At 36.0% G+C, this 20,810-nt stretch overlaps 1 protein-coding gene across 1 annotated transcript in view; it reads left to right on the forward strand.

Moving 5' to 3' along the window:
• FANCD2 (FA complementation group D2) overlaps nt 1-20,810 on the forward strand; it is a 42,900-nt gene that overhangs the window by 5,056 nt on the left and 17,034 nt on the right. The window contains exons 4-27 of the mRNA XM_014057278.2: nt 302-369; nt 507-610; nt 992-1,055; nt 2,297-2,349; nt 2,963-3,041; nt 3,910-4,034; nt 4,495-4,582; nt 5,041-5,145; nt 6,373-6,473; nt 6,679-6,787; nt 7,145-7,180; nt 7,350-7,493; nt 8,077-8,211; nt 8,797-8,928; nt 9,711-9,818; nt 10,785-10,894; nt 12,495-12,555; nt 14,320-14,439; nt 15,117-15,190; nt 15,284-15,427; nt 16,646-16,746; nt 17,144-17,259; nt 18,501-18,609; nt 20,160-20,261. Of these exons, the coding sequence (XP_013912753.2) occupies nt 302-369; nt 507-610; nt 992-1,055; nt 2,297-2,349; nt 2,963-3,041; nt 3,910-4,034; nt 4,495-4,582; nt 5,041-5,145; nt 6,373-6,473; nt 6,679-6,787; nt 7,145-7,180; nt 7,350-7,493; nt 8,077-8,211; nt 8,797-8,928; nt 9,711-9,818; nt 10,785-10,894; nt 12,495-12,555; nt 14,320-14,439; nt 15,117-15,190; nt 15,284-15,427; nt 16,646-16,746; nt 17,144-17,259; nt 18,501-18,609; nt 20,160-20,261 (2,388 nt within the window). The remainder of the gene's footprint in view (nt 1-301; nt 370-506; nt 611-991; nt 1,056-2,296; nt 2,350-2,962; nt 3,042-3,909; nt 4,035-4,494; nt 4,583-5,040; nt 5,146-6,372; nt 6,474-6,678; nt 6,788-7,144; nt 7,181-7,349; nt 7,494-8,076; nt 8,212-8,796; nt 8,929-9,710; nt 9,819-10,784; nt 10,895-12,494; nt 12,556-14,319; nt 14,440-15,116; nt 15,191-15,283; nt 15,428-16,645; nt 16,747-17,143; nt 17,260-18,500; nt 18,610-20,159; nt 20,262-20,810) is intronic.

Here is a 20,810-nt window from a genome sequence, read left to right on the forward strand (position 1 = left end):
AACATGCTGTACAGTTGTCTTTGATATGTCATCATCAGTGTCAAAACCTATATGACAATCCAAATTCAGTGAATCAGAAGAAGAAAAGCAAAAGTTTCTTCTCTTGATTGGATGCAGTTTGGCATAAGGCAGGTCTCCCAGAAAGATATATAGTTATTGTATTTTCTTATCTGGATTTTTTTAAAAAAGCTGTTAGATTTCTGGCAGGTGTCATGGAGCGTTTAAAGGGAAAGGTGGCATTTTAGAAGAATGTGATGTAGATACATATTTTTATGCATGATACTTGATACTTTTTTTGTAGCTGTAGATGGAGCAATTTTCCAGAAAAAGTTGCATCAAGCCTTAAGAAAACACCCTTCTTATCCACAGGTATGAATCTGATCATATGACATTTCTGAAACTATATTGATATATATTTATTTCAATCCACATAACAAAGTGCTGAAAAGCAATGATGACTTTTATGATTGCTCAGTCTTCCTTTTTTTGTCCTTTTAAAAAATTAGATTGTTGCAGAATTCATCAGTGGCTTGGATTCCCACATTGAAAACAGAGATCAATTTAGGAATTGTCTTCTACCATGCATACCTGCACAAAATCAAGAAACAAAGTAAGTGAAAAGAGTTGTTTGTTTGATGCTTGAAAACTATCATCCAAATATTTCATAACTATAATTAGCTTCAGCGATATTGAAAGATCCCTGATGACTTGCCTGGATGGGGATAGGGATAAAAGTACTAATGTAAATTGATGCACCTTTAAGAGGGCAGACCAAAAGCATATACTGTAAATAAATGCTATAGTACATTGACTGAAAGTGATAAATCTGTTCAATTTTTTTGTGTAAAGAATTCAAAGATTATTCCAGTGCAAATACATAGTTTTTAATTTGCATATTTCCACTTAGCAGTTAGATTATGCAACCAATCAGCAAATTTTCTACAATGAATTTGTAATAAGAGTAACAGGAAGCTGTCTTTCTCCTCTTTAGTGATGCAGTGCATTCATACTGTGAAAGCCTCATTAAACTGCTTCTTGGTATTGAGCTATTGCAGGTATGTTTATTATTTGATTTTTCCATTTTCTTCTAATAATCAAAAGTAGACATCTAAAGTGTCACTAAGGCATTAGACTGAACTTGTGAGAAAGATGAAAGTGGGGGGAAATGGAGCTCATTTGCAGTCTATTCCCATCTTTCCCACATTTCTCCAATCATCTGTAATTATTATTCTGCTCTATTTGGTCTAGGGTTACAAAGAGAACTATACTCTCATTCGAGCCAACTCAGTATATAACCCATACCCTTGCCTGAATCTATGGAGGTTGGAGAGAGGCAAGAGTATGATTGTATACAGCCCAGTTTCTTCCTAATTACTCTTCAGAGAATGCCTAGATAGGATTAGAATGATGAATAGAAAGATGTCACAAGATTGTTGGAAAGATCCATTCGTTTTGATCACTTTTGACTGCAAATAACATCGGGTTAATATTAATCCACCTATACCCTAAATTTTTAAAATGCACTGAGAAATTAGGAAATGGGTATAGTTCTGTTTCACTTTAAACTGGGCTTCACAGTCACAAAGGATGCACAACAAACTGATCACTTTCTTTCAGATTTTCAATTATCTGGACATACCTTTAACAATCTTTGGACCATTATATTATTATCCACTTTTAATGTCAATACTTTTTAATTATATTTTAATGTTAGTATTTTTTAATATAGTGTAAAAACTAATGTGTATTGCTGGTCTTTGACAGTAATAAAGATTTTACTTACTTTCTTTCAGATTTGAATAGTTTATTATTAGTTGCTATAGTTTGTTATTGCAATCAGATAATTGATTTGTAGTCTCTTTATGTACTGTATGTATTGCCCAAATGAAGTAACAGTTTTCTTCTGTTACTTATTCAAAATGTGTATCTTTGTATTACAATCAGAAAATTGATTTGTGGTCACTTTATATTTAAAACTAAGTTTATTGTAAATATTTGCGTTAACTTTTTAATGCTACATTAATTAAGATTCCCCAATATTTGTAATGGATTTAGTCAAGATGAAAAAGTAAAATATTTGAATACATTCAATTTTTATCTTTTAAATTCAGGAGATAGAATTTGTCTTCTCTGAAACAGAAAGCTATTGTATCATTTTGCTTGTGAACATCTCCAATGTTTTTATGTACCATTATATGAAACTTTAGAAAAATGTTCTTGCATTATTTTGTACAAGATTTTGTACACAATGTAAACAATTTTCTCAAAACATTTTTATTTTTTTGTTTTTTGGAAGCCTGCTGTGATAAAATTATTATTTGAAAAGCTCCCTGAATTTTTTCAGGAAAGGTAAGTAAATCTGAGGGAGATGGGCAGTTAAAAACTATGAAATAAATAAATAGATGGATGGATAGGATAGGATAAATAAAATAAAATAAAATAAAAACCTTTTTGAAAGGTATTTAAGGTAGAACATTGTCTATTAGATAACTTCTGTTTTTTACTGTTCTAAATCCTAAAAATGGGATCTGATTTGCATTGAAGAGGGGGAACAGTACACTGGTATAAATAATTTGTTTGTAGTCCTAAGCAGTACACAATGAAAGATATTCAGCTTTTTATGGTATATATACATACTGCTGTAAAAGGCCAGCTTTTCATGGCAAAATAAACAAATAGACTGGTGAGTTGTAATTGACTTTATTTTAATACCTAGTGTAGATTGTTACATGGCTCAAAATTAAAGTGTCAGTCAATCTTCCTAATGTTATTTATATTATGAATGGTGCCTTTATTTCCAGTAAAAAGGCTTAAAGAAACGGTGCTGAAAAAAGAAAATTTGGATCATATCTAGACAGATAATTAATAGATTATAGAATATAATTTGTATTAGTAGTAAGGAAGATAGAGGGCTTGATCTCTTCTTCCCTATTGTGATTCTTTTGTCATTTTTATTTTTCAGCGTTGGAAGTGATGGATTAAATTTGCCTCGGCTGATTGTCAATCAATTAAAATGGCTTGACAGGATAGTTGATAACAAGGCAAGACCAAATAATAGACAATTAGAAACTCTTTTTCAGGGTTCATTTTAAAATTCAGCTGGTGCTGGATCTTACAATGTAATTTGTACAGTTCTACTTGAAATCAGGCTATTGAGAAGTCAAAGAGTAATTGTTTATAACTGGGTTATAATAAAATATGTATTTATTATGTTTGCTTTGCTTCATTGCAGAGATGAAGTTCATTGCATATAGAAGCAATATAGAAGAAGGGAAAGAACGGCTGGAAAGAGGAGGGACCGTAGCCGTTGTGGGGGTGGGATTGCTCCTTAAAATTATTTACTGGAAAAAAAAGAAGCCTAAGTAATTAAAACCAATTTCCTGAAAATTTTTGCAGAATTAAAAATTCATTTTATAGGGTCAAAAATGCCGCAGATATTGTCATGTATAATAGAGATCTGCTTATTAGAAAAAATATTTACCAAATTTTTCTTCTCTTCTAAATTGCGAGAGGTAAAATGACATGGTTGTACAGAGAAACAGTTTGTGGGGCTCCTTGTAGCAAAATCAAGCTTGATTTTATTATTATTATTAAATTTGTTTGCTACCCATTTTGCTTTGAAGTGATTTTATTTATGAAATTTATACCCAGATTATACCCACTTTGAATAGTGACATGGGCAGCACATAAATTTAATAAAATAAAATAATTTGATTTTGATTTATAGCAAAATGTTTGTTTGTTGACATAATATATAAATAATATATTTCTAATACATAATTAGTATCTTAAGTATATATGTATAGCATATATCTCCTGGCTTGTCAGTATTTTTTTTAAGCAGTCACAGAGACTGTAGAGAAACTTGTTTTCTTGAATTTCTATGACCTCATGCTTTGTTACTTGTAGGATCTTGTTTCAATGATCATGCAGATGGTTTATGTTTCACCTCCATCAATCCAACATGATATCATTACAAGTCTGCCAGAAATTCTGGAAGATTCCCAGCATAGTGAAATTGCCAAGCAACTTAGGTAAATATGGTATTAATGTGCTTTAAAAGTACTCTTCCTGTATTTAATGGTTTTCTGGCATTTCCCAACAACATTGTCATTCAGTATAACATAGGAATTAATAGATACCATAGCCAAAGTAACTAAGTTGGTGAAAGGCCTGGAAATTGTAATATTCTATTATAATCCATTCCTGCTGGTTTTACCCATTTAGAGAAATGAGCCAATCTAGACTTTGGAATTGTTAGTAAGAACAGTCCAAGAACTAGAAAATCATAACACGGTGAGTGGGGGGGGTGCCCCAGCTATTTTGGTACCAATAAAGTTTGTTGCAAGCATCTTCCTGGGTTTCACATCTTTCTTGGATAATCTCCAAGAAATAAAGTCCTAAAATGAGCAATTGACAAAAACCCACTATATAATATTGCAGTTTGGGTATTTTGTACCTGTTAAAAGTTTTTTTTTTTTGCCTATTCTTTAGTTCTTTGTTAAAGGAGAACATTGGGCTCACAGTTCCAGTCCTGGATGCGCTTTCCTGTTTGAATCTTGATATAGAACTTCTCTCTGAGGTATGGAATCTCCTGTCAGGAATTAAATTTGCCACAGTTTTGGAATCAGCCAGAAACTCATTAACTGTTCTACTCCTGTATCCAGTGCAGGCAAGAAAGTCACACTAAGAGGCAATCTTGATTGCTCCAAATTTTCTTTGTTAGAAGGATTGTCTCTGTTATCTGAAAGCTTAAACAATTTCTAGAATGCAAGATAGTCTTGAATTTCCTAGTTTTTGTTCTAATCCTTTGGCATGAGTTTTATTTAAAAAAATCTTAATGAGTTTTACATTAAAATTAACTCAACATTTTGGGATAAGCGCAATCAGATAGATAGATGATAGATAGATAGATAGATAGATAGATAGATAGATAGATAGATAGATAAATAGATAGACAGATAAAAAGATAAAAAGATATAGATATATTAATGCTTTTTCTCATTTTCACATCTGAACAAATTTCTGCTCCCCCAATAGATACGCCAATCTGTCATGATTTCAGTGTCTGCTGTAAAAGTGGAAGATTTACCTGTAATAGTTAAATTTATTCTTCATTCTATGAAGGCCACTGAAGCAACAGAGGTACAGTATCCTCAACATCAAAGATACTCAATTTGAATATTATATTTTTGGAATGAAGAAGAGTCCACAGTATAATAAAAAGGGAAAAATGTATGAATGACAGGCTCCAGTGTTAATTCACACCTGGAACTTTTACCATTGGCATCATTTCAGATTATTTTCATCTCCTTTTTTTCTTACTTAGGCAGATAAGCAGAGGTTTTCAGTTTGGTTTGATTTGTTTCAGTTTGGTTCATAATTTGTTACAGTTGGCTCTGAGCAGTTTCTTATGCTATCACCGGTAAACAGCATTAAAATCGCTAAGAAGAAATTAGATAAATTACAAAACATATGCAGTAAAATATCCCTATGTCAATGATTCATCTAATGTCTTATAATCATACATGCAGAAAGAATCACTTTTGTTTCCACTTCTCCTCAAAGGCCTACTGAAATACCAAGGCGTGATTGCCTTCCCCAATCATGCTCGGTCAACTTAAATTTGGGGATGGGGGGTTGCTGTTGCAGGAAAGGGGCAAACATTTGAAAAGACCTTTCCCCATTTGAAAAGGCTTTTCTTTAAGAGGGGTACCCAGAGGGAACCTGTACTTCCTAATCAGCAGGCAGAATTTACTGGGAGTTGCTTTAAACTTTAGGAAAGATATTTTGAACTTGAAATGTTTGCAGTCTGAAATATTTACAAGATTTGAGTTTAATAAAGCAGTTTTTTTACATGACAGTACTGGACTAGGAGTAGGAAGACCCATGTTTTACTCCACCCACAGTCACAAAGCTTGCTGGGTGACTTTGGGCAGTTATTCCATCTCATCCAACCCACATTATAGGGTTGTTGCAGGAAAAAAAAACTAGGAGAAGGGAGCACCATGCATGTTGCCTTGTGCACCTCTTTAAAAGGAAGCATATATACCTAATAATGTATTATTTCTTTATGCTGCTTCCTTTATTAATTATTGCAGAAAAAGAATTTTGGTCAGTTTTCTTTATAGAGCTGTGAAGAGGACATACTATACCACTTTACTATTTTTAATTTGGTTGTCATTTGCATAAAATATGGAATATATATTAATTGGTGTTATACAAAAGTATGTTAAAAACTGCTTATAAAAATATGCCATTGCGGTCTTTGCTGTTTCTTTCCTCTCTTCCTTTTTCTCATTTTTCCTAGTAATCATCTTGAATACATTGTTGTTGTCCAAATGAGTTTGAATGATACATACTGTCATGCAGGTAATTTCTGACCTTCGTAAGAAGCTGAATCTGGAATCATGTGCTGCCCTTCCAAGTATCCAGGCATCTCAAAGCAAACTCAGCAGCAAGGGGCAGTCAAGGTCTGTATGTAGTATTGATATCTGTTTAAGTTAGCCTTCTTCTGTGCCAATACCTAGCTCCTAAAATAAGGTAAAGCCAACAACTATAATAACACATTGTTTAAAAGAAACTCAAAAGCCTTAACCTTTATCAAACTTATTTTAACACTGTTAATGCTGAATAATGTTTGCTGTCATTTGAATCGTCTCTTGTGTTTCTTTTCAGTCTATCTGCAAGCCAAATGAGTATTAACAAGGATTCTTTCAAGCTCCTTTTTGATGTATTAAAGTCGACTCTTAAATTTCAGAAGTGTGTATTAGAAGGTTGGATTAAGGTTAAACTTTTTTCCCTATTTATTTGCTTTTGCCATATTCTTTTTTAAACAAGCCTTTATAAAGCTTTCTTGTAAAATTGGCACTAAATGTGGTTCTCTATCTTTTAGTGTTGTCTCTATATTTCTGGGTTTTCCCGTGATGCACAAATGTCAATAGTTGAAACTGGAACCTTTTAGAAGCAATTCTATGATTTTCATTAAAAACTATCCCATTTTTCTCAAATATATGCTGAATTTAATATAATTTTGGCAATTAGCAGATCTGTTCTGCTGAAGAGTTCTGAGATTTTATTTATGAATGTTATATAAGCAATTATTGAACTTCATAATGTGCATAATCCATCCTTGTTCTTCTAGGCTATTGAGAATATTCCTTCTGCCTCTGATCATAAGGTAATCCTATTTAGATTTTGTGCTAGCTATTTTCCTCTTAGAATATTCTTTGTAGGCTTCTTATTGCAGGAGACTCTTAATTTTTAAAGAACCTTGCTATTGTTTACCTACTTTTTTATTTTGGATTTAATATTTGCATAATTAATTTAGCACTTTTATTTTTAAAAAGGTCCTGGATATGATAATGCTGTTAATCATCTATGCTACAAGTACCAAAAACAAGAAGCAAATTGAGAGATTATTGAAGAGTAAGATTCAGTCGGGTTGTTTGCGAGAGCAGTTGCTGCAGAACGCCTTCCGATATCACTCGCTGGTAGGTTCTTTGCTGTGATGCAATTCAGCACATTGGGTGGGTTTTCTTATTTTCCTTTCTAGATTAAACATTGCAAAGTTACTTTTCGTTGGTCCACGGACCTGTTTATTTTCTCCACATGTTTGTAAATATTGTACTGCCATAAATCATTAATCAGATAATGTATGGAGAAAGCCACGATGTTTTTGTGATGATGATAGGTTCGGTTGGTGAAATGACTTTCTGCTTTCTCCATAAATATCCTGTTTTCCTGAAGAAAATAATGGGCACCCTTAACTTAGGATTCCATATATTGTTATTTCCCCTAAAGGCAGAAATAGAAAATTGTTCATCATCTCCAATAGATGAATTAATAGCAGCAGTCAGATATTTAACTGCAAGATTGAATCTAGGTCGATCACTGGGACCAGAGGTTGATTTCTCCAAGCTCTCGGACTCATGCTTGAGCCCCTCTTCAGGGAACTTGTTTACTAATTTTATGTTATAAATAAATTTTAGAATATCATAAACATGATCAGCTATATGCATTGGAAAGACAAAGGTATATTTCTGAAGCCCCTTTGATCTACCTTTTATGTTTCAGGTTATGAGAGATCTTTTTCCAGCAATCTTATCAGTTGCTGAGAGCTTTGTGAACTCAGTAGATCCTTGTGTTGTCTCCTTCGGCAGCTGCATGTATAAGCAAGCATTCATGGCTTTTGATTCTTACTGCCAGCAGGTACAAAAGATACATATATTTGCAACATGCATTTTTATTTTGTTTATTTTTTATACATAAGAGTTTTGAATAATTTGGAGAGGAAAATGGGGTTGCAGTATATTAAATAAGAAATAAATAACTATATGTCTGTATGTGTGTGTGTGTCTATTTGTAAAGTTCTATGCACATTTCTTTAAAAATATTTCTACTTCTGCAATATTTTTTTTCTACTATGTTCATACATTACCCTTTATTGCTTGTTGACTTTGAGATTGAAGTAGTTTTTGAAACAAAAAGCACCATTAAAACAAAGATTAAAAACCATAGATGTAAATCTGAAATTCCCTTTTCCAGGAATATCCATGTTCTTTAAATACAATGAGAACATTAGAGACACTTCGTGTGGTTCTTTAAAAACTGGCTTGGGTAGATACAATAAGTTTTCCAATTGCTAGACAACCACATAAACCTGGAAGTCTATTTAACAATAATTTTTCAACCATTCCTTACCAGTTTCAACCCTAGCAGGCAAATGCTCTTCTGTTCAAAATTACAACAAAACATTTATACTTTAATATTTTTCTTTCCTTTGCTTTTGTGCAGGAGATTGTGGGTGCCTTGGTTACTCATGTATGTGGTGGCAACAAGGTTGAAGTGGATGTTTCTCTGGATACATTAACTGATCTTGTGTCTGTCCATACCTCATCAGTTGTTCCCTATGTTGTCTTTCTGAAGGTAAGCATAGCTCAACACTGGAAGCTTTGGTTCAGGTATATTTAACTAATTTCTCTGCAGTGTTAGAAATTGGATTTTTTTGTGAAAAGACAAAATAAACATTTTAAAATAGCATTTTTTATTCTTTCATATACCATTTTTTAAAAAATTCTGTGTAGTTTATGATAGCCCACAACAAATAAACATATAATACCTTTTAGCTGTCTAATATTATTGCATATTTCTCAGTGAAAGGAAAAAAGAAAAGTGACTCATTAAATAAAATAGAGGAATTAATTTGATGGTGAAAAATACATGAGATTCTTTGAAGAATAAGGATCTATTTTTTTCTATTAATAGAATCCTTGTGGCCCATTGACTTATTTTTAAAAGCAAAGATTTATATCAATTTAGACATATTTGGTCTCTAAAATAATCCTAAGTATGCATTTTTGCAACAAAAATGTTAAGATGGATTTTCTGGATCAGAGCACTTAATTGTTGGAAGAATTGTTGGAAAACCTCCGGGGGAGGTTTTGCCAGGGGAGGGCAAAAAACAGGCCCCACAGGCCAACTGGAAGTTTGGAAATGATCCATTTCCGTCTTCTGGGGGGCTAGGGGAGGCCGTTTTTGCCCTCCCCAGGCTTCAGGAAAGCCTATGGAGCCTGGGGAAGGTGAAAACACACTCCCCGGGGGAGGGGGGGTGTCGTGCGTGCATGCACAGGGGATGGGGCGCATTGCATTGTGGGTGTGGGCATGCACCATCACTCTTCTAGCGTGTTGAGCATGAACTTTCCTTTCAGAGCATCTTGGACTATATGGATAATCTTGGTCCACAGCAAATCCGGAAGCTATTTCACATCCTCAGCATGCTGGCATTTAGCCAGGGTCATAGAAACAGCCATATCCAGGTGAGTGAACCATTGATAGCTGATACCTCTACAAGGTAGACCAGATTAATAAATCAATTCCATATAGGACTACTTTTATTGTAAACTATAGAAATACAATTTCCCAAGTTTGAATGTACTTTCCCCCTCCCTCATCTTTATCTTTCTGTGAAATAGAAAGGGACTTGTCTGAGATGTTTTCCCAAATTATCTTATTGATCTGGGCTCAAACCTGGCTGTTTATAAAGATTGCATTGGTAGTGGCTTTTCCTTCGAGATCATTCCCTATGTCCTCTACATTTGAAGATGTTGAGGCTTGTTTTCTATTCAGTTTTAAATGTCTAGATGCCATTGGTATCAGAAAGATTTATGCATAATGGGTGTAAAATAGTATGTTGTATGTATGTTTGTATGTTTATTACACTTGTATGCCGCCCTATTCCCGAGGGACTCAAATTTTGAGGTTACTCAAAATTTGGTGAATGTTGCTATTAATTTTTGATTAATATTTCTTTTTTCACATATTAGTATTTTTATACATTCATTAAAAAAGTGGAGCCGTGTATGAATCTAGATGTTTTCCAAATTCAGTATAACATATAAAATTGAATATAAGCTGCCTAAATAACCAAAGTGAGGTTTAGTTTATTATTTGAGAATCCTTGGAACATCATACATTTCTATATGAATGCATTGCCTTTCAGATATTTTTGCTTGCTTTAATTTTATTCTTGGTTCTAAAATTTGCAAATGCATTTTACATTCAAACTATTAAAGCATTGTATACTGGTGCACTGAATCCCAAGGGGGAAATTGTAGTTTAAAATATCTCTCAATTTATAGAACAGAATAGTATTTTTTTTCTTTTTGTATGCTTTGATAGTTCTGTGCTACTAACTGTTCTTTGGGCATTGCTTGCAATTCAGGAGAAGTAGATTTATCTCACATACTTCAATTTTTGTAATATTTAGTTTCCTCTCCACGCAGGATGATATGCACATGGTGATTAGAAAACAGCTCTCAAGTACTATCCCTAAATATAAACGTATTGGGATTATTGGAGCAGTTACCATGGTTGGCAGTATGGCAGCCAAGAGGTGAGCAAGCAAGTATCACGTGATGATGGGAGGACAAGTATAGACAAACTGCAGATCTTTACATAACTGTGGGTTAGATTTATAAAAAAATATGAAAGTAAAGGGAGTAATGAACAGTATCATATGAAGTAAGAATATAAGGGTTTTCCTGCATTCATTTTGATGTCCTCAGCAGATCAGCTACCGTATATACTCGAGTATAAGCCGACCCGAATATAAGCCGAGGCACCTAATTTTACCCCAAAAAGCTGGAAAAGTTATTGACTCGAGTATAAGCCTAGGGTGGGAAATGCAGCAGCTACGGTAAATTTCAAAAATAAAAAATCAGTGTTATTTGAAACTCAAAGTTATGTTTATTCAAGGGACCCGCTTAATTAAAGTGTTCTATAATATCAGTATGACTTATAATACTGCAAGTCTGCAATATTAAAATACTTGTATAGGGGATCCCCGGGATCCCCCGAAGAGATCAAATCACAACCAGTATGCCACCTTCTTGGTATATTATTTTTATTTTCACTGAGTTTTTAAAAATGAGCATTATTTCATCCTTTTTTTCTTTATGTTTGATTGGTATCTGCAATTTGTGTTAATTCTGTTCATACATATAATATAAATGAAAAACCCAGCTCTCTTAAAAAATATTTTAAGTTCTTTCTGGTGCTCCCTTTTAGAATTGGCCAACTAATATTTCTGTTCACCCAACTAATGTCAGGCAGAGTTAACTGAAAAAGTAATTTTTCATGAAAGGACATTTTCCTAGGATTTTAATTGTTCTTACTGTCAGATTGCTCGTTATTTCCAGCTTGAGTCTCCTTCTGACAAGTTTCCATTGCTTCTTGTCCTGTCCTCAGGTGCTATTGCTGCCGCCGCCTCCTCCTCCTCCAACAGCACCAGCACATTTGCTGCCCAGCGCTACGGCTGAGGTGAAGCCGCCAAAGCTCCCGCTGGAGCCCCCGCAGCGTTGGGCGGATATCCGGCAGTGCTGTTGGAGGAAGAGGAGGTGAACCAGCCTGCCATCGCCGGCCACTGCCAGCCCCGCCGCTCTTCCCACCCCCTTCCAAGCCCCACAGTCCAGCGGATGGAGCAGCGAAGCCCCGGGGCTTCGCTGCTGCTCCCCGCATTTTCTGCACAGCGAGGGCTTCGCTGCTCCATCCGCTGGACTGTGGGGCTTGGAAGGGGGTGGGAAGAGCGGCAGGGCTAGCGGTGGCTGGCGATGGCAGGCTGGAATCCCCTCTCCAAGGGATCCCCGTGCAGAAAATGCGGGGAGCAGCAGCGAAGCCCCGGGGCTTCGCTGCTCCATCCGCTGGACTGTGGGGCTTGGAAGGGGGTGGGAAGAGCGGCAGGGCTAGCGGTGGCCGGCGATGGCAGGCTGGTTCGCCTCCTCCTCCTCCAACAGGCAACAGCACTGCCGGATCCAGTTGTAGACTCGAGTATAAGCCGAGGCGGCTTTTTTCAGCCCAAAAAGTGGGCTGAAAAACTCGGCTTATACTCGAGTATATACGGTATGTTCCAATAATTCTCTGGTTCACACTAAGAAACTATACTTGAAGATTTGGCTGCATCAGACATCCTTAATTAATCTCATACCTAATTTCAGGAGCAAAGAAAATGGGAAATTGCTGGAAAGGGAACAGCTGAGCAAGGAACAACACAGACAGGCAAGTTGGGTTGTTTTCATATAGCAGATTTCTAGTGCTATCAGGGAAATAGGAAATTATTCTTTTCTCCTAGCTTTAATGAGGAAAAGTAGTTGGCGAAGGATTTGTCCCTCATTTTTTTTCTTCTGTTTTTCTGTACTGCAGATATGGACATGTCCATGTTTCCATTCTCCAGGGCTCCCTTAGACTTCATTGCTGAAATTTTGAGGGCAAAATAGTTTTCTTGACTTATCACAGCTTGTACAAGTAATAACCGTGATTCAGAGTTACGTAGAAACTGGATTATTGCCCAGTGGATGAGCCATCAGTATAAACCTGAGAGTAAATGAGTGGGTGTTTTCAGAGAATCCCACATGAAGAAAGCACACGAGACCTTACATCTGACTGTATTTTTTTTTAAATGTTCAAAAGAAAACTTGCACTGAGTAAAAGGGATGAGGGTAGGACTGTGCTTTCAACTGCCTGAACCTGCAGTTTTCTTGGCAAGATTTTCAGAAGGGCCCTTACCTTCTTGCCTAGGGCTGAAATAGAGTGGCCTGGCCCAAAGGTTACCCAGCTGGCTTCATGCTTAAGAGAGGACGTTTGCTTTCTAGCCTGGTGTCTTAATCCAGTGTTTCCCAAACTTGGCAACTTTAAGACTTGTGGACTTCAACTCCCAGAGTTCTCCAGCCAGAAGAGCTAGCTGGAGAATTCTGGGAGTTGAAGTCCACAAGTCTTAAAGTTGCCAAGTTTGGGAAACACTGTCTTAATCATTATACCAACTAGCTCTCTTATAGGTATATTTACAGGCATCACAATTTCCCTTTGATATTATTACATTAGGCATCAGTAAAATCCTGGGATTCCTTGCAGTAAATCTTCATTCTGCCAATTAGAGAAGGCAGTGGATAAGGATAGAGAAACTGATGGATTGATGATATTACTTAGTTTGGTAATGAAACATCTGCAAGAAAACCAAGCTCAGAGAGCATCAAGGATCCAGCAATATAGATCTATTGGCAGAACAACCTTAGTCTGACATGAAATTTACTTTTATGGTCAGTTGTAAGGGAATTGGTTATAATTGGGAACCGCCCCTCCTTTTGTAAATCCTCACTCCTTTTGTATATCCCCCTCCTCCCACACCTATACCGGGTAGACTTCTATGTAAACTAGCAGTGCTATTAACTTGGAATGTAGACCTATTTAGAGCTTTTTAAAAAATGAACTATTAAAATACCACTCCTTATTGAATTAACAAAGATTGGGTTAGTAAAAAGAGGCGTTTTTTTTAAAAAAAAAAAAAACACTTTTTAGAGTCATATTTAAAATAAAGCCTATTCTTTTTTCTGGGTCCAATGGACTATGATTGCTTGGAAAGCAACTACCTAAAGACATGCTTATACAGAGTATTTTCTATGTGCCTAATGCTATTTGAGAAGAATGCTTCTCACTGTATGTGGTCTGAATCTATGTCATTGTAGGAAAAGAGCAGTGCGGGCTGAGGTGAAAGATGGTGTTAAATGTACCATCAGTTTGGAGTCATTGCCTTGCCTCAAGAAACCCAAACCCAGCCCTATGTGAATGTCGTTGGTCCTCCGTTGGTTATCTAACACCCGTTTAGTTTTGACCATTAGTTGACTAGATTCTTGTGTATAGATAGGAATAACAAACTCTTCTGTGCTTTGAACTCATTGAATATTCCTGATTATTTGCGCCTGACCTTTATGTGCTTAAAACCAAGCACTCTTCTTTCTTTTTTTTTCTCTCCCTCTTCCTCTGCAGATTACAACTTTGCTGGAGCTTGTATTCTCTTGTTGTGGACAGGTTCCTCATGCCTTGGCTTTGTACTATGACGAACTTGCCAACTTAATTCAGAAAGGAAATCTGGATTTGCAAGTTCTGGTAAGAGACAGAGTTCTGGGCTTATACCCTTTCCCTTATATTGCATGACCATGGCCAAGGTAGCTCAGTGACTAAGATGCTGAGCTTGTTGATCAGAAGGTCGGCAGCTCAGTGGTTCGAATCCCTAGTGCCACGTAATGGAGTGAGCTGCCGTTACTTGTCTCAGTTTCTGCCAACCTAGCAGTTCGAAAGCATGAAAAAATGCAAACAGAAAAAATAGGAACCATCTTTGGTGGGAACGTAACAGCGTTCTGTGTGCATTTGGCATTTAGTCATGCCGGTCACATGACTACAGAGATGTCTTCGGACAGTGCAGGCTCTTCAACTTTGAAACGGAGATGAGCAGCGCCCCCTAGAGCCTTTACCTTTAACCACGGCCAACTTTTAAAGCAGCTTGTTTCCTTTTTTTCAAGCTCATGGAATCTTTTGAAAAATGTTTGAAGCATGCAGAGCTATTGATTAGATATAATTTAACATTTTTCACCTTTTATCATGTGAAAAATTACTACAGCAATTTTTGCAGGAGTGCTTTGCACTCCCATTTGGAATAATATAAACTTACAATAAAGCACGTTCAGTATTATAAATCTAAAGAAAATAACTAATATCTCCATTGTTCTCCAGCTCCAATTAATTTGCCTGTGGAAATGGTTTTTTCCCCCTCTTTTTCCCTTAAGGCCTGGATTAAGGACTATGTGGTCCAAGACTTTGAGAGCGATTTTGTCACAGATCTTCACCAGATAGAGGATAGGTATTTCCAAAAACTATTATAATCTCTCCTAAAAATGATTAAATTTGGTATTTTTATATTGAGCTTTACTATTGACATTTGGTTTCTTTCCAGCACTTTCCCATTTTCGGTGAAAGCTCTATATGGCTTGGAAGATGGTGAAAGTCAGGAGGGTATTGCTATTAACTTGCTGCCCCTGTTATCCCAGAGCTTTTCCACGAACCTGGAGGTAACAGCTGCGGAAAGCAAGGACAAAAGGTTAGAGTTACTTACTTTTTTTTACACAGCTGAAGCGCTAAGCCAGTTTTCTAGAAGCAGGTGCTGTCTGAATCTAAATTAGATCCTTCTATCCAGCGTAGTGTGGAAAATGTGGTCTCAACACATTTGGAGGATACCAGATTGGGCAGGGAAAAGCTAGGGTGCACAAGAGTGTTAATGGAAAATCCTCTTATGAAAATCAAAATTACCAAATATTAAGTGAACGAAGAAAAAGCAATAGTCATCTTGCTCAATGTTTTGGAAATTGGAAATTGGAAATTTGGGAGGGGAAAGGATTGCAATGTAATGCAAAGGATCACCGTGTATCCCTTCCAAAAGCGGGTTCCAGTCCTGGGTTGGTTGTGTAGACTGATTGGTAGTAGCATTCTATACTTTCATATGAAATGCTACCCTAAAGAGGCCATGATTTTGTCCTCTTTTGCCATAAGCATTGCATTTCTCAATTAAATGTAGTTTGATTGATACCATTTGATAAATATTGTAATTTGTGGGTAGATTTTCCCCTCTTATCAGATTCTTGCAATTCCCATTTCATGCATCTTAAAAGTGGAGGTTTGCTGATGTGAGGAAGTAGTTCTCAAATGTTTCATCTCCCGAGACTAGAGTCTAGTTGATCTCTGCCATCTCCAGGGCCTTGAATGAAAGGAGTTTTTGTAAACTTACATTTCAGCTCTCCCTCCCAAAAATTGTGGGTAACCTATCTGATAGGAAAACTTTACAGAAGTCTGTAGGACTTTGGCCCTTGGTAATTCAATATATATCAATGAATTATTATCTCCCTTTAGCCCCATTTTGAAAACTTTATAAAATTGTTATGATGACTTCCTATCTGGATCTCACATTACTTGAGACGGGTTGCTGCTTTAAGCCTAACACAACTATTTCTGACTTCTCCTGCCCTGTCCCTCCAGACAGCCAGGTTTTCTCTTACCAATCAAGTTTCCTTACACTTTTTGTAAACAACAACGCACGTTAAGTTGATGATTTTGAGACTTACACAGCTCTGGAAGAAGTACTCTTATCAATTGCTTGACTGTTGACTGAGAGCTTAGGAACATAGCTGCAATACTCTGGAGACCAGTCACAAAGCAGATTCAGTCCTTCTGCAGGCCAAATTGCACGTGTTCCAAAGGAAGGCTTTTTTCTATATTCAGCACCACCGTCATTTCACAAGGTTTCTCTCTCTTCATTTCTCAGGCTAGTGTCTCCAGTATGCTTGTCGCCCTTCTTCCGAATGCTGAGGCTCTGCATGTCAGAACTGAATAAAGGGAGTATGGAGGACATTGATGCCTTATTAGGTATAGGATGTCGACAGTTGACCTCTGTCTAGTTTAACCCACTTCTATTTGGAATATTATAGGTGGGATATCAATGCAAAAGAATGAGTGATAAAACTGGAGATCAAGTTTAAGCATTACCATCTGCTACACTGAAATATAGTCTACAATGCATATTTGTTTATTTAATATATTTTTATAATGCTGCTAGAAACATAATTTCAAGCAGTTTATGGGTTGTAACAGCCAACAAAAAACAAAACTTACTCATTAGAAAGTGGGGAGAAAAGGAAACAGAAACAAAACAGAAACCATTAATTCAAACTTCATACCAGGAAAAAGTATGAAAAAGATATATCAACAATTAAACGAATGAGCTTAATTATGAGTGAATTTATTTTATTGTATTTTATTACAGTGTGTCCTTTATATCTGACTAACTTGGAGGTGGCAGAAAAAATAGAGTCTTTGTCAAAGGAAGAACGCGAGTTCCTTTGTTCTCTCTTATTTCATGCAGTGAACTGGTTTCGTGAGGTAAGCATTGCTTCAGAGGATGCTGTTTTTCATAGTGCTGACACTCTCCTGATTAATAGGCCACATGTCTGTGATAATCATAATCTTTCCTAATGTATAATAAGAATCTTTCACTTTGAGAGATTTTTCCAAATGGAGAGACTTAGCATAGCTAAGTATGGCATTTTTTTCCTAATTACTCTTGTTGTTGCATGTTCATGAATACAAATATTTGCATCTTACGTTTGTACATATACAAATATTAATTTCCTTACATACACTTCCTTACATACACTTTCCATATAAGCACTATTGTATCAGAAAAAGTAGAAAAATATTTTCTTATCTTTCTCTTTCCTTTTTTCCCCGCTGTAAATGGCTAATGCTATTTTGGAAAATATTTTAAATATTAGATTAGAGGTAGTCCTCACTTATGACCACAATAGAGCCCAAAATTTCTGTTGTTAAGTAAGTCAGTTGTTAACTGAGTTTTGCCCCATTTTACAACCTTTTTGCCACAGTTATTAAGTGAATCTCTGCAGTTAAGTGAATCATGGTTGTTAAGCAAATCTGGCTTTCTGCAAATCTGGCTTTTTGATTTTGCTCGTTGGAAGCCAAAGGTTACAAGTGGTAAATACATGACCACAGGACATTGTGACTGCCACAAATACATGCCAGTTGCCAAGCACATGAATTTCGAACACATGACAGTGGGGAATGGTTGTGAGTGTGAAAAATGATCTAAGTCTCTAAACAAATGGTTGTAAATCAAGGGCTACCTCTACTATTTAATTCACTACTGTTATGTAATAGTTGGGAGGGGTGGTAGGTGGGAAATAGAGAATTCTTAAGACTGGAAATTGTCCTGTTGGTGGATGGAATTTACAGATGAATATCAATAATTTATTACTTAAGATATTGACAGGGCTGTTTTATTTATTTCTCTGTTTGTTAAAGGATTTATAGGAATGCCTAAGTCGTAATTTATGAATTTGGGCATTGTGTACCAATAGAAAACCAATACAAAAATCACAGCCATACATATATAGCTAAGGCTAGAAATAACAATCATTCCTTCATACTAAATATTTTAATCAACTAATTTTCACCAGGTCAATATTTGAAACTGAGTTAAGGTTTGAAGAATAGTATTTCTTATACAGTATATTGAAAAATCATAACAGTTTGGGAACTGTCAAAAAAAATTGGTAGCAGATGGTAAGAAAAGTCTCTAATCTGACCTTACGAATTTGTCTCTCAAGGTTGTAAATGCTTTCTGCCGAGAAGAAGACGCTAATATAAAAGGAAAAGTTTTGACTCGGTTACAGAACATTACGGAGCTACAGTGTACTCTGGAAAAATGCTTAGCAGGTAATCTTGCATGAAATAAAGGTGTAAGAAAGGGGTAGGCAGAAATAACATCCGATGTATGTAGGTTGTTTTAAGAGAATAGAAAACTTAAACTCAAAAGAATAAATGTAAAAAAGACAGGGAAAGAGTACTATTCTAATTTTCTTAGTGCTAGTTGATTGAATGTAAAATCCCTATATAGAAAGTATATATATATGTGGATTCATGTGTTAAATATGTCACACCGTCCAGTGCGATCCCACAGAATTGGCCTCCTCAGTGTGCCGTCGGCCAGGCAGTGTCAGCTAGTGACCCCCAGGGGGAGAGCCTTCTCTGTGGGAGCGCCTTCCCTCTGGAATGAGCTGTCCCCGGAGCTTTACATAATCCCCGACCTCTGGTCCTTCTGACGTGCCCTAAAAAGTTGGCTTTTCCAGCAAGCCGGCCTGGCCTGAACAAAATAAAATAAATGATTGATTTAATTGTTAATTTTAATCTAATTTTTAAAATGTTATTGTTAATATTAATTAGGTTTGTTTTTGGATACTCTATCTAATTTCCTTTTTAACTTTTGTAATATGTGGGGGGGTTTTATGTTGTACGCCGCCCTGAGTCCTTTGGGAGAAGGGTGGCATATAAATCCAATAAACAAACAAACAAACAAACAATATGATGATCAAGAGATATATGTTTTAAATATTGCAAGTAGTCTCTGGAAAAGGTGTAAGTGATTAATATTTTCAATCAAATGCAATATATGTATAAGAGCTATGTATTATACTCCTTGCATATGATGACTTGTTCAGCATCTGTTCAAAGTTGTGACATTGATGAATGAGTGGTACTTACAAAGTACCCTCTGCTACATCACCCTTACAGTCATGTGATTGCAGTTCAGCTGTTTGGTAACGATGATAGCTGCAGCACCCTGCAGTCACACAATTGCTTTTTGCAACCTTCCCTGCTGGCTTCCCCTCAAGCATCCCCCACAGCATCCCTGGGCTCCTGACATGGACTCTTGTTGCTTCCCACTTAACCCATGCATCTTGAGGTTATGATGACAACTGGGATTGTTGTTATGTCACACAGCCATGTGACAGTTAACAAAAGCTATCCATTCCAATTGCCATTGTAGTCCAAGGATTACCTGTGTAGGAATTTCTTGACTTAAAACCATTTGTTTGGCAGCTCTTTGAAGTTAGAAGGGCAGTGAAAAAAGTGGCTGATGACTGGTCATCACTCTTAAAGCATCCTGGCAGTAATGTGATCAAAATTCAGGCACTTTGCAACTGGTATATTTACTATGGTTGCAGCATCCTGGGATCACGTAATTGCCATTTGTGATCTTCCCTGATTTCTAACAAGCAAAATCAATAGGGGAAGGCAGATTCACTTAACAACCGCAGTTATTCACTTAATCATGGCAAAAAAAGGTCATAAATAAGGCACAATTCATTTAACAACCATCTTGTTTAGAAATGGAAATTTTGGTCTCAATTGTGGTAATAAGTCAAAGATTATCTGTATAAGAAACTTAATCAGCTTACTTGGATTGTTTTCTTCTGGTTTTTCAGCAAGCCCTGGATATATTCCTCCTCTTGCTAACTTTGATTCTGAGACCTTGGAAGCTGCACCTGCTTTCAATACCATTTCTGTTAGTAAAAAAAAGAACAAAGGTATCATATGCAATTCATTAAACTGTTGTTTTGGATAAAATGTAAAAAATTGAGAAGAAACGTAATGGCTGAGCAAGAATTAGTCTTAAATTCTTCTTATATTAAAGATTTATTATACAATATTACAGTTTGTTAATAGTGGCAATACTAAATAATCTGCTTTAAGAGGTCAGTCAAGCTAATTTAATTTAATTTACTTCTGTTCTTCCATGACTCAAAGTAGCTCCAGAAATGTAATATAATGTAATATAAATCTCCTCCCTCCCCCAAGTTGTGTTTGTATACCTACCAACTGCTCAACAAAATTATTGTTACGCGTCAGCAATTTTTGTGATAGGATAGATAGGGCAGTCGTGCAACAGACAATTTTAAAATCTTCCCTGTGGCAACAAAGTTTTGTGCCCATTCTGGCCTTTTATTTTTCCTTCCAGAGACATTTAAAATCCAACATGATACCCATACTAAGCAGTAGCAGAGACATGTGTCTGAAAAAAAATAGTATACTTTTTCTAGCCCATGAGATTATTGTATACAGTACTAGTTTATTCA

The sequence above is a fragment of the Thamnophis sirtalis genome, unplaced genomic scaffold, assembly GCF_051295495.1.
Source record: "Thamnophis sirtalis isolate CommonGarterSnake01/CBP01778 unplaced genomic scaffold, rThaSir2_p1.2 scaffold_3, whole genome shotgun sequence".
NCBI classification, from domain to species: Eukaryota; Metazoa; Chordata; class Lepidosauria; order Squamata; family Natricidae; genus Thamnophis; species Thamnophis sirtalis.